The sequence below is a fragment of the Polypterus senegalus genome, chromosome 9, assembly GCF_016835505.1.
Source record: "Polypterus senegalus isolate Bchr_013 chromosome 9, ASM1683550v1, whole genome shotgun sequence".
NCBI lineage: Eukaryota > Metazoa > Chordata > Cladistia > Polypteriformes > Polypteridae > Polypterus > Polypterus senegalus.
Window position 1 is genome coordinate 122,759,728 of NC_053162.1, and position 14,384 is coordinate 122,774,111.

General features: G+C 36.0%; 1 protein-coding gene and 1 non-coding gene across 3 annotated transcripts in view; both read right to left on the reverse strand.

Moving 5' to 3' along the window:
• The window catches only part of ncapd2 (non-SMC condensin I complex, subunit D2), a 96,780-nt gene that overhangs the window by 36,847 nt on the left and 45,549 nt on the right, over window positions 1-14,384 (reverse strand). For both annotated transcript variants that reach the window (XM_039763694.1, XM_039763695.1), the window contains 9 exons: window positions 13,989-14,125; window positions 13,684-13,911; window positions 13,014-13,188; window positions 12,679-12,763; window positions 9,472-9,605; window positions 7,397-7,529; window positions 7,037-7,121; window positions 2,792-2,980; window positions 2,248-2,423 (listed from right to left, as the gene is read on the reverse strand). In XM_039763694.1, coding sequence (XP_039619628.1) covers window positions 2,248-2,423; window positions 2,792-2,980; window positions 7,037-7,121; window positions 7,397-7,529; window positions 9,472-9,605; window positions 12,679-12,763; window positions 13,014-13,188; window positions 13,684-13,911; window positions 13,989-14,125 — 1,342 coding nt within the window. The remainder of the gene's footprint in view (window positions 1-2,247; window positions 2,424-2,791; window positions 2,981-7,036; window positions 7,122-7,396; window positions 7,530-9,471; window positions 9,606-12,678; window positions 12,764-13,013; window positions 13,189-13,683; window positions 13,912-13,988; window positions 14,126-14,384) is intronic.
• Window positions 1,848-2,150, reverse strand: LOC120536149. The gene has a single exon (XR_005635055.1). It is a non-coding gene; the product is annotated as a small nucleolar RNA U85 (small nucleolar RNA).

Below are 14,384 nucleotides of genomic sequence, written 5' to 3' on the forward strand. Positions count from 1 at the left end.
TTTAACATTTTCAACCAATCTGGAAAGAAAGGAGAAGATTCTTTTTCAATTCTTCTTGATTAACCATGTGTTCATTAAAATTTTTGTTGGCCAAAAGTTTTTATAAATAAAATGTTATTTGAGGAATCCACTGATCCACATTGGGTAGAGGAAGCCTACCAGTGATGTTTAAAGCCACTGTTATGGTATGCATAAGGCCCTCGGCAGCCCTGGAATTTTCCTAGAAAATGCACCATTTCTCCCAGGAAATTGTTGCAATTACAAATGTTTTGGTATACACGTTTATTTACTTTATGTGCATTGGAAAAACACAAAAAAAAAACAGAAAAACGCCATTTCTCCATAACTCTTCAAATCGGATTTAGATCCGGACTCATTGCTGGCCACTTCAGAACTCTCCAGAGCTTTGTCTTCAACCATTTCTAGGTGCTTTTAGAGGTATGTTTGGGGTCATTGTCCTGCTGGAACGCCCATGACCTCTGACACAGACCCAGCTTCCCGACACTGGGCCCTACATTGCAACCCAAAATCTTTTGGTAGTCTTCAGATTTGATTTCATGAAGCCTTGCACACAGTCAAAGCATTCAATGCCAGAGGCAGCAACATATCCCCAAAACATCTTAGAACCTCCACCATGTTTGACTGCAGGTACTGTGTTCTTTTCTTCGTAGGCCTCATTCCGTTTTCTGTAAACAGCAGAATGATGAGCTTTACCAAAAAGCTCTACCTTGGTCTCATCTGTCCACAAGATGTTTTTCCAGAAGGATTTTGGCTTCAAGTACATTCTGGCAACCTCCAGTCTGGCTATGTTTCTGTGTCAGCAGTGGGGTCCTCCTGGCTCTCCTGCCATAGCGTTTCATTTCATTCAGATGTCGACGGATAGTTTGAGCTGACATTGTTGCACCTTGAGTCTGCAGAACAGCTTGAATATGTTTTGAAGTTGATTGGGAATGTTTATCCACCATTTGGACTATCCTTCGTTAGTTTTTTTTTAATCAATTTTTCTCTTCCGTCCACATCCAGGGAGATTAGCTACAGGGTCATGTGTTGTGAACTTTTTGATTATGTTGCGCACAGTGGACAAAGGAACATGAAGATCTCTGGAGGTGGACTTGTAGCCTTGAGATTGTTGATATTTTTCCACAATTTTTGTTCTCAAGTCCTCAGACAATTCTCTGCTCTTCTTTCTGTTCTCCATGCTTAGTGTGGCACACTCAGACACACAACAGAAAGGTTGAGTCAACTTTTCTCCATTTTAACTGGCTTCAGGTGTCATTGCTATATTGCCAGCACTTGTTTCTTGCCACAGGTGAGTTCAAATGAGCATCATCATAGGCTTGAAATAAAATGATTTACCCACAATTTTGAAAAGGTGCCAATAATTTTGTCTGGCCGATTTTTTGAGTTTTGTGTGACATGTCAGATTTGGCTTTTTTTCTGTTTTTTGTGTTTCAATACACAAAGGAAATACAAATGTTTTGATATACACATGTTTAATTGCAACAATTTTCTGGGAGAAATGGTGCATTTTCTGGGAAAATTCCAGGGGTGCCGATAGTTTCGTCCATGACTGTAGGTATCCTGGCTATATAGTTAACATGTTACATTGCTAACTAAAGGGAGAGACACATACTGGTATCTGTAAAATATTTACATTTTAAGGCTTATTATACAGATGACAGCATAACAGCAATGAACAGAAAGCTGTTTCAGATAACGTTCATGCAGTAGTCAATATATTACGTGGCTTGTTATTTATCCCCTTTACCTTTCGTTTTTTGAATGAGATCCCCAAGGATAGCCTAATTTAAATTCAGAATAATTTCAGATTACCTTGAACTCTGTTTAACCCTCAGATTACAAGAGATGTGCTCACTCCAGACTGGACTGCTGAGATGCAGAAACATAACTGTAGCCCCAGGACATTCAACGCTCATAGATATCAGCTTCCTTTGTTAAATGTTGTGGGATGCTTAACTTCAAACAAACCACCATTTATGAAAGCATTAGTTACTGTTGGCCTGCCCTTACAGCAAATAAGCAATTTTTCGCTATACCTGCCAAGATTTCAGGCCTTTACGTGAAGGGGTCACAGCCAAGTACAATCTTAGCCAGTATGGGTCACATTCGCCTTGGTCTCATCATTAGGAAAAGCAGATTAACATTTGGTTTTCCTTTTCAATAAAATATGAAAGCACTGGCTGAAAATTGTCAATTTGAATCAGACTCTCTAAATTATTTAAAAACCTTTGATTTTTTAGTAGATGCGGCACCAGTTTGCTCTTCCTTCTCCATACGACGTCGCTGCAGTTCTGTGCACACCGAGGTTTCCAGATGTGCCATCTGCTGGAAGGCCACAGACCCCACAAGGCAAAAAAGATTTGCAAGAAGAAACGATAACACAGAAATAGATGAAGACAAAGCTGCACATGGAAACAGAACAGAAAATAGGTTAGAGCATATAGCACACAAGTGACGATGAAAACAACAAAATCCTTCAGTGATTGACTCAGAACAGTAAAAAAAATATTAATTTCAATAGTATATTTTATCACAGCCCACCGAATGCTTGTTTGCTGTTTTACATTTATCATGATAATCAAATATGCTAGCTTAAAAAAAAAGTCAAAAGATGTCACAAAAAAGCAAATGTGATTAATAAAAATCCAAACAGCTGTTCCGTAGATATTCCATGATTACTTCCTGTAATTAAAAGCAGTTATGGCAAGTATGCATCAATAAAAAGGTATGACATGAACACTTGCATATATTTTGGGAGTTCATTTCTCACCCTTTTCTTCGACGTTATGTTTATCTTGACTCACAACTTCTTTTTCTTTGTTAATATCCTCCAATATGCAGGCAGCACAACGCTGAAGGATATTTGCACAAAGTTTTTCAGGAGACTCAGACAGAAGGTAAATAAGTGAAATGGCATGATCAGAAAATGAAGTCCAGTTGGAATTACGAGATGTAACACCTTAGCAAAAAATAAATAAATAATAAATAAATAAAAACTAAAACATACAGTTATTTCTAAAATGCATTATGCTGCATTGTGCTCTACAAAACTCAGTAAGGGTTTCTTCATATATTTCTTTTCCTAGAGATGTGGTCAATATTGTTGCTTCATAGACTCCACATGAGATGCAAAAATGGATTAAGCAGCTCTGTCATTGGTATCATAAATACACAGATAAATTACATTAAGAAAATATTATAAACTTTAAGTAGAACTGGGATATACAGCTCACAGGTGCACCCTCCATGGAGTTTGCATGTCATCCATGTGTCTGACGATTTCTTCTTACAGTGCAAAGACTTGCAGTTTATGTGAACTGGTGATGCCAATTTGGCCCTGTATATGTGCGTTTTCACCCTGAGATGGGCTGGTATGCTTTGCAGGGATCATTGCTTGCTTGATTGGATAGGACCCAGCTTAGTCACAACCCTGCTCTGGATAAATGAATTTAGAAAATAGAATTTTCATATTTCATCCATCCAAGTCACATATTTCTGAAAAATAAAGTCACCACTGTCTATAAATATTAGCACTGAATTGTGCGAAGTCTTGCATTTATAACAATAAAACATTGTTTGAAATGCACTCATTAAACAACATATATAAATTTACTAGAAAACTAATTTCAGTGCAAATATTTCTGAAGCAGGTGATCTTAAAACTCCAAATAAGGATTCATATAAAAAAACAAACAAAAAAAAACTTTCATATGTAAATAGTGGTCTTATTTATAAATATGGTACAGCAAAAATTAATCTTATTGAACAACTGCACAAAAGAAAGCTAGCCAGCCACTGGGAAACTGATGTGTTATACTATTTGAAATTGGAAAAAATCAAATACTCAGTTAGAGGATCCGTACAGACTTTTTTCAAAACATGACAGGATCTAATCAGTAATATTTTAAAATAATCTCAAAGCACAGAGAATCTATTATTTAGGTATGTTTTCAGGTCTTAAATTTCATGCTATTTGGCTTGCTCTCTCTCTCTTAGGGGTGGGGATCAATTTGTTGTTAACTCAAATTTTCTTTATGTAAAACTTGATTGATTTGTATGGAATGCAATAAAATTAATAATAAAAAAACAGGATCAATACTAATAAAAAAAAAAAAAGTACAGAGAGCTCATATGCGCTACTTGCTATTGAGTTATGGTTCTTGTTATCAAAGCTAATGATTATGGCAAACTGGTGGAAAGGGTACAGGTTTGGAGAAAAAGTTAAGGGCTCATTTTCAGATGAAAGTTAAATTATAAAAAAAAAAAAAAGAGGAAAATAGCTGGTAAATCATGATGCGTCACTGGATGTCAAGTATGCTAAACCCAGCAACAGGAAAATACAATGTATTGGGAGGAAACCAAGAACCTTTTTGTAAGGTGAGCTATCGTCTCAGAACATTTTTTGGCACCCTTCTCCATACATTTAGATATAAATATAGGTTTTGGAATGTTATGGACTAACCCAGCTAAAGATGCAATGTAAAAAATCATGTCACAAGCAAATGAGTTTAACTGGATGAATTTACAACAACGTTAATAAAATATGTTAAGACTTTTTCTAGGAAGGCAAACAAGACTTTTCTGTAATTATATCCCAAATATATAGGGTTATATATTTGGGTTATAAAAATGCAGTCAAGTAATAGATTTTATCAGCCTTCGTGTCCCAATTTGTGTCATATCCATTAAAATAAATTTTTACTTTTACTGATAAGGATGAAATTAAAGGAAATGTTATGGAAATATACATACATGCTTCTTTGTATTAAAGCAAAGGTGATTTGCATTTTAAATAGAAAAGTTTTGCAGTACTGAAAGGAGCATTAATATCTTTACAAGCTTTGAGTTTCGGGTCAAATAACCAAAACCGTTGTATTTTATCTTGTAGAAAGCTACTTGCTAACTTTCGCTGCTTAGGTTAATGACAACTTTTCCTGAATAGTGAAACCACTTTTGAAATTATTATTTATTTTTTTTTAAAAGTTAACCAGGTTTCATTTTAAAATAGCTACATTTTATTTTGTAAACCAACAAAGATTAATAACCAAGATATACAAACTATCAAATTTACACTACACAATCTCAATCCAGACAGATTTATAGTGTAAAAGATCTGTATAAAAAAAATGCACCTTCTTATACAATATTACATTTAGCATAAAAACACACAATCAACCAAACCAGCCATGTTTACCATCAATAAGGATTGCATAGCCACGTAGTGTTCTTGTAACACTATAAAGTTATAGCATTATATACAACTAAACTTTTGCATAGAAATTACTTCAGATAATTTACTACTAAACAGACTTTACATTAATAATTCAGATAATTACAGGAATGCTATGGCAACTTGTAATATGCAGAATGCTTCTTTTAAACCATTTCCATTAAGCTTGATTCCAGTAGCCCTGTTAAAAGTAATCATTTGGACTTAAATGCCTGGATATACACTAAAGCTAAATGATTAAGTGCCAGTAAATGCCAGCATGCTTTATTTAGATTCTGAAGAAAGTCCATTTGAGAAACAAATGCTTGCTATACAAACCTACACCCATTTCACCTTAATGCATGTATGCATATCTCATGTGGACAGATTTTTTTAATTAGATTTAATGCACATTTTCATGTACATACACACTTGTTCAATCAGTTTTTGTTTTTTTAATTAAACTTCATTTGGGTTTGTTCAGGTCAGATATTTTAGGTTAGTAAGCCTGAGTCAAGCTCATTTTTTCAGACATAATCAATGCATTATTTATAGGTCTCCTAAACAGTAAACAGGCACCAGTGTACGTACAAAGCCAACGATTACTCAGATTTTAAGTGGGTCAGTTTTATATATATATCCCAAAATTCACACAAGTAGTAATTTTGATAGAGAACACAGGTTTTTAATTGACAGTTTTGCATAAATGTGGCTGAATTTCATAGATACAGTGCTCAATTTCCTCCTTCAAGGCGTGGGTGGTCGTGGGTTTGATGGCATAAACCTTAGACTTCAAAAAACCCCAAAGAAAAAAGTCCAACGGCATTAAATCGCATGATCTGGGTGGCCGATTCTGATCACCAAAATGGGAAATTACACGACCAGGAAATGACTCATGCAGTAATTGAATGGTTTCTCGGGCTGTATGGCATGTGGCACCGTCTTGTTCAAACCACATGTCGTCCACATCCATATCTTGCAATTTAGGCACAAAAAGCTGGATCATCATGTCGCGATAGCGAGCACCATTAACTGTTATTGCCTGACCAGCCGCATTTTCAAAGAAGAATGGTCTGATGATGCCTCCAGCCCAAAATCCGCACCAAACAGTGACACGCCGTGGATGCATTTATTTCTAAACAATCACTGGATTTTCTGAACCCCAGATACAACAATTTTGACGATTAATGAAGCCATCAAGATGAAAATGAGCCTCATCGTTGAAGATGATTTTGTTCGAAAAAGTTGAAGTTAAATCACTATTCCGACCATATTTTGTACGAAAATTGCGAACTGTAGCTACCAAACCTTCATTAGTTTTAAAATATTGCTCAACAATGAAAACATGTTGTTCTTTCGTGTATCGCTCCATTTTTAATAACCCTGAACTGTGAGCTGTCAACACGGTCTTTTTTTTTTTCTGTTGGCAACACTTTACCGCACAAATGGTGGCAAACTCAAATCTTGCGTGAATTTTGGGACATCCGTATGTATGTATGTTATATATATATATATATATATATATATATATATATATATATATATATACACACACACACACAAAATAAGTAAAAACCCAACTTGCTGGCATTTGACATAGATCAAAAATAACGTACACAAACACCAATTAACTTGCATAAGCTACAAAACAAATTGGAACACAGTTGGTGGTGCATATAATAGTGTTTTATTCTTATATTGCTAGTTTCTGTTCTACTACTGAAACAGGCATCCTAAGACCAACTACAAGCTACCTCACAGAAGACCCAGGCTACAAATCCCCAAAAGCACAGTTATGTCACATACCTTTAACAATAGCGTCTGACAAAGTGGAGAACAAAGGATGGTCTTGCGACATCCGGAAGGGTCTAGTGCTCTTACCGGTCTTTTGCTGAATGCAAGATGGTTGGAAGGCAAGAAAAAGAAAAAGAAAAAAAAAAAAAAACTGCTAAAGGATATATATTTAGCATGCATCTAAATAAAAAAGGGTACCAAAGTACACATAAAATAGCAGGAAATTGTAGATTCCAGGGCACTAACTTAAGTGTCTCAAGATATAACAGAACATGCAAAGAAAAATAAGTTGAAACTTAACAAAAAGTGTTACACATTACCACATACAATAACCAAATTCCATATATGTTTTATGTGAAGCAAGCGCTGTACCTTGCCACCATCTGCAATCTTTGAAATGGTGATGCACACATCTCGGGCAAGCAGGTAATCTTCTTGAACGTTTTCTTTAAGGGCCACTGAAATTAGGGTGTCCAAATTACTGTAAACTATCTCCTGTTCAACACTAAATACACAGAAAAACAAAATCAATTCTAAAACTAACACTATTTAACATTCTACCTGAAATTGTCACGCATTAAGTAGACCTTATTCTAGGCAATCTGACATATTCATTTAATAAATTATTGCATAATTAGGGTCTATGAAACATATACAGTGCATCCGGAAAGTATTCACAGCTCATCACTTTTCCCACATTTTGTTATGTTACAGCCTTATTCCAAAATGGATTAAATTCATTTTTTCCTCAGAATTCTACACACAACACCCCATAATGAAAACATGAAAAAGTTTACTTGAGATTTTTGCAAATTTATTACAAATAAAAAGGAGAAATCACATGTACATAAGTATTCACAGCCTTTGCTCAATACTTTGTCAATGCACCTTTGGCAGCAATTACAGCCTCAAGTCTTTTTGAATATGATGCCACAAGCTTGGCACACCTATCCTTGGCAAGTTTCGCCCATTCCTCTTTGCAGCACCTCTCAAGCTCCATCTAGTTGGATGGGAAGCGTTGGTGCACAGCCATTTTATGATCTCTACTGATCTCTCTGATGCTTCTGCAGCTTAATTTGAGTCCACCTGTGGTAAATTCAGGTGATTGGACAGGATTTGGAAAGGCACACACCTGTCTATATAAGGTCCCACAGTTGACAGTCACGTCAGAGCACAAACCAAGCATGAAGTCAAAGGAATTGTCTGTAGACCTCCGAGACAGGATTGTCTGGAGGCACAAATTTGGGGAAGGTTACAGAAACATTTATGCTGCTTTGAAGGTCCCAATGAGCACAGTGACCTCCATCATCCGTAAGTGGAAGAAGTTCTAAACCACCAGGACTCTTCCTAGAGCTGGCTGGCCATCTAAACTGAGTGATCGGGGGAGAAGGGCCTTAGTAATGGAGGTGACCGAGAACCCGATGGTCACTCTGTCAGAGCTCCTCTGTGGAGAGAGGAGAACCTTCCAGAAGGACAACCATCTCTGCAGCAATCCACCAATCAGGCTTGTATGGTAGAGTGGCTAGACGGAAGTCACTTCTTAGTAAAAGGCACATGGCAGCTCGCCTGGAGTTTGCCAAAAGGCCCCTGAAGGACTCTCAGACCATGAGAAACAAAATTCTCTGGTCTGATGAGACAAAGATTAAACTCTTTGGCGAGAATGCCAGGCGTCACGTTTGGAGTAAACCAGGCACCGCTCATCACCAGGCCAGTACTACCCCTACTGTGAAGCATGGTGGTAGCAGCATCATGCTGTGGGGATGTTTTTCAGTGGCAGGAACTGGGAGACTAGTCAGGATAAAGGAAAAGATGACTGCAGCAATGTACAGAGACACCCTGGATGAAAACCTGCTCCAGAGCGCTCTTGACCTCAGACTGGGGCGACGGTTCATCTTTCAGGAGGACAACGACCCTAAGCACACAGCCAAGATATCAAAGGAGTGGCTTCAGGACAACTCTGAGTGTCCTTGAATGGCCCAGTCAGAGCCCATACTTGAATCCGATTGAACATCTCTGGAGAGATCTTAAAATGGCTGTGCACCGACGCTTCCCATCCAACCTGATGGAGCTTGAGAGGTGCTGCAAAGAGGAACGGGCGAAACTGGCCAAGGATACGTGTGCCAAGATATTCAAAAAGACTTGAGGCTGTAATTGCTTCCAAAGGTGCATCAACAAGTATTGAGCAAAGGCTGTGAATACTTATGTACAGTACATGTGCTTTCTCAATGTTTTTATTTTTAATAAATTTGCAAAAATCTCAAGTGAACTTTTTTTCGTGTTGTCATTATTGGGTGTTGTGTGTGGAATTCGGAGGAAAAAAATGAATTTAATCCATTTTGGAATAAGGCTGTAACATAAAATGTGGAAAAAGTGATGCGCTGTGAATACTTTCCGGATGCCCTGTATTCAACCCTAAATTAGATAATTTAACTGCTTTAAAATAATACCGTGATGCCATCCCAATCAGCAACACTGCTGCTCTGCGCTCTAAGGATGATGATGGAATCTTGCCAGTAAAACGTTCCCACAGCAATTGAACAACAGATGAATGGAATTCCCCCTTTTGGAAAAACTCAATTATCTGCAAGTGCAAAGGATGACAAATTTAACACAAAAGCTTCATGGTGTCATTGCGTAAGCAGTCAAGTAAAAACAACTGAAAAGGATTAAAATAACTAATTAAAGCATACTACATCAAGAGTAAGGAAGGAGTAGCAGGAGCTGCACCATAAGCTTGAATATTAAATTTTTTTACTTAGCCAATAAAAGGTATAATTTTTGCTTGTCTTCTCATTGTATCCATAATGGCTAACACAGTACACAGGGGTGTCGAACTCTAGGCCTGGAGGGCCACAGGTTTTCATTCTGATTTTTTTTCCTAATCATTGACCAGTTTTCACTGTTAATTCACTTCTTTTCCTTTTATTTTAATAGCCCTGATTTTAAGGATTCAGTCCTCTGAATTTATTGCTTTCTTCATTAAATGACAGTCAAACAGAAATGAGATGAGAAACGAGCCAACAGATGACCAATCTTTAAGATGTTTCTTGCGGTTAATTTGCTTGTTGTTGCTCTCATTCTGCCACAGCAGACATTTCTAAAACTGTTGATTTTTCTGTTTTTTCTAAGAACACCGTCAAAATATTTTGGTGACCTGAGAGATCAACCTTACCGAGTCCATCACCTTTCTTTATTTTCAGATATTGTGTGATGTGGCGGCTTGTTTTGTGTCTCATTGTTTGGCTGTTAATTAAAGAAAAAGAAACAACTATGGGGTTCGAGTCAAGTTAATTAAAAGAAGTAATCAGCAGCAAAAACTGGTCACTAATGGTAAAGATGGTAAAAATGAAAACCTACAGTCACTGCGGCCCTCCAGGACTGGAGTTCAACACCTGTGCGGTACAACACCTTAGTACTACAGACATACAAAAACACCAAAATGTACTGCTACTACACAGAATTGAAGACCCAGAGGAAGAAACTGGCACACCTAGACAGTAACTATAGCAACTGACAATGAGAAAACAAGACAATCATAGTTTAGAACTTTTTAAAACACTCAGAGAACTTTAATACATGTTACAAGAAGTTACAACTACTTCCAATGCATTTAAAGGAAAAATTACAAAAATGTATACACAGTATATATAAATGTACATTGGTGTTTAATTATTCAAATATTCCTATTATTCCAAAAAACATAAATCAATATTAAAAAGAACACGCATCTTGTTTTCTACAAAAATCTTTATCTCATTCGAGTACTAATACTTTGGTCTTGAAGAAGGAATGCTTTCTGAAATACAGTTGTTCCTCCCTGTACATGTCATTATGGTCTGAAATTCCTACTATGTTGTATTCAAAAACACTAACAATCTGAAGTACTATGCTGATACAAGAGACAGATCAGTGATCTTTTATATCACTTGATTTTTTTTTTTTAAAAACAATGGCAGTATTGCGTCTATCGGCTTTTCTGTCTGTGTAATGGATATATGTTGATTAATACTCCATTGTAAACCTATGTTTAAATCGCTGTATAACTTGAACTCCTTAATTTATGTTTCAACGTAGTTGGCTGGTTTTGATGCAAATATACATCAAACTGAAAAAATGTGTTTTTATCTTTATATACAATAGTATACTTTGCCCTTATTCTTTATTTATACTGCTGGCTTACTATGTCTCTTGGTGTTTATGATTATTTCTGATCGTCTTATTGTTGATTAGTATATCTATGATAGTAATCTTCTCCGTATTGTTTGTTATCATGGGTTTTCTAAGTATTACTGTACTGTACATTTGAGAGACAGTAACTATCACTATATGTATTTTTTTCTTTAAAATGTTTTTCTGAATTTATAACTGTTTGCTAATGTGCTTTATACTATATACAAATTTACTTTATTTTACTGTATACTGGTTTCTGTTAATCAGTAACTTGTTACCTTTTAGCTATCCCCAACCTGAGTGATAGAATTCTATCTTTATTTATAAAAAACTTGTAGCAGAGCTACTTATTAATAGACTCCACTTCTCAGGCTCCCCAACGGTTTGGATTGGACGTCTGCAATGGGCTTAGGGCCGACTTAGGACGCAGGGGCTACTGGGGACAGGAAGGACGGGCTGGAACTTTAATAGGGTGCTGGCTAAGCATCAACGGCTAAGTGTTGTATTTGGACTTGTTAGTCAGCACACTGCTGTGCTGCCCCACAAAGGTTTGTGGGAATTATGTTGGCATATGTAATACTGCACAACAAATTACAGAAACATGTACTGCCTCTGCCACAAGCCACAATGAGTGCATGAATAACCTAGACCCTGTCCTCAGGACTTCAATGCAATGTTGTTTATTAGATATAAAGAGGCTTGTATGTAATTCAACATTGACATTTACTTGGTAAAATGGTTTTATTTTTATAAAAAGTTCAATAAGAATTTTCTTAATATCTTGCAGCTTTGCTCATGCTGCCTACATCAATTCACATTGTGTTTCCTTGTGTCTACAACTCCTCAGTCAACACATACTGTGCAAGTCCCACAGCACTAGCAGCGGTCTGGGCACATTGCTATTTTGCTCCCAGTCTTGTTTTCTCTTCCGTTTGTGACTTCAGAGAGACCAGCAAAAAGAATGTTTGTGTGGTTCTCCACTTCATTCAGTAATACTCTCCAGTTTCATTTTCTGTGTTCTCTTATGGTTTGTAGTAAAGAATCACTCAAGAATACAACCTAATTAATATGGTATAATAATGTCAAAAAAAAAAAAAAAAAGTGTTTAAGCCAGAAAACATTGGTTATTGTAGGGGCAGAATGAGTAGCAAAGTTGATTCAAAATTTATGAATAAACTTGGCATGGCACAAGGTGTACATACGGTTAAATAAAAAAAAAAAAAACAACAACAAATAATAAAACAAAAACAAACCATGCACCATCTTTGCCTTTTCAGGATAAGCTAAATTTTAGTATGGGAAGCAAGGTTTTATGGCATAGCACAGCGGAGGCCCCAAAAATCAAACTTCTTGTCCATAACCACTGCATTACCCTCTTTAAAAGTATCAATACTAAATCACAAAGTATTCAATGTACACAGCATTAAATATATGCAAGCAAAAAAAAATGACAAGACCATACAAAAGCTGTATTATACACTCACAATCTCTTCTAGGCACTGGACTGTTCCAAGAGAAGCATCCACCATTAGCAATGACAAGTTATGGATCAGCGTCTGAGCTTTTGCCCTGAAGATTATAAAATTTTTTGTTTAATTTATTACAAAGCTAAGTTCAATTCTAATTTGGTATATTACTACTTTTCAGGATTTAAATAGATGAGAACACACATTACGAAGAAATAAAAATTCACAAATGTTTGGGTCTAGTAAACATTTTATAAAGTAAAAAAAAAAAAAAAAACTTGTATTGTACAATCACATGTATTCTCACAATGTCAAAGCTCACACTGGTAAACATGCACTTTTTAAAAATTTACCTCTGCGTATCCCCAGATGGGTTCAGATACAACCTTCGATAAGCTTCAATAACTGCCTCTTTGACACCCGAATCCTTTGACCAAACCAACGGAAGCATCCTCCGGATTCCTATTAAGGCATGACTTACTCCAAATTCAGAAACTGTCACAAAGAAGTTGATAGCCTCTAGCACAACTATGCAGAAAAAAAAAAAGGGGTGAAATTATAATTAAATAATTCATAAATGTTTTCAACATTACATTTTTTAAAAGGTTTAGAATATAACAGGCTTACTTCGAAATATTTAATGTAATTAAACTAATAAAATTGTAGGTCATGCTGCTTTTAAATGGTTAGAGGAGGACACACAACTGAATATTTTGGAAACACTACACAGCCAGACATGTAAACTGGATGTAACTGGAAAAAACTTCAAACAGAATACAAGACACAAAATACAGGGAATAAAACTTGTTCTTTGCAAATCTAGCCACTTTGATAGTCATGTTAATATTTCCTCAATGAGTAAATTTAAAGCAGATCACTTAATAAAAGTGAAAAAAAGTTACCATAAATAAAAAAGAGCAACAAATTGCAGTAAGCATCTTTTTTCATGGGTGGAAAGTTATTTACACATTTCCTTCCAGCACTTATGGCAGTCATTTTACAAAAACATTTAATTATTCATACCTGATGTAGTTTTCCAATACAGCATATCACTAATCACAGCAATAGCTTCCTCTATTTTGATGGCAAAGTTGTGTGTGTCTCTTAAATACTGCACAAGCATTTGTTGCTTGTCAATATCTATGGGGCTACTCTCAGTGGATAAGACGGACTGTTGGTCACCAGGGAGATTTTTTTCTGGTGCTGAAGATGAAGATGACACTTGAAGTCCAGAGTTTGGTGTATCTGAACCTGCAAATTCCCAAGAGAGAATGTAATTGGAGGACGCTAATCATTCATAAAATACAAATAATTGTTTGGAATCCTACCTTTAAAAATATGTCCCATTATATTTAAAACAGTTTTCTGTGTAGTATTTTTATCTTCTTCATTTGTCTTCTCCAAAGAAAAATACTCTGATTCTGGAAACTTTTCTAAGCATGCCAGAGTAAGAACAATAGCCTGTCTATAAAAAAAAAAAAGATGTGAAAGAAAAAAAAAAAATCAGGATAAATAAGACATCAGCTCCCCTCAATTTGTTTAGTGTTGAATTAAAAATTTCAATAGGATTAGCTCTGTGAGAAAATATAACACATATTTTGAAGGACAAAAAACCATTCCAATTACTAAACCCATTTTGTTCCAGCGCTTTAAAATGTGCTATTCCACCCAATAATATTTATATGCTACTTACCCCCATGTAGTTTGTAGAAAAAGCAGAGGAA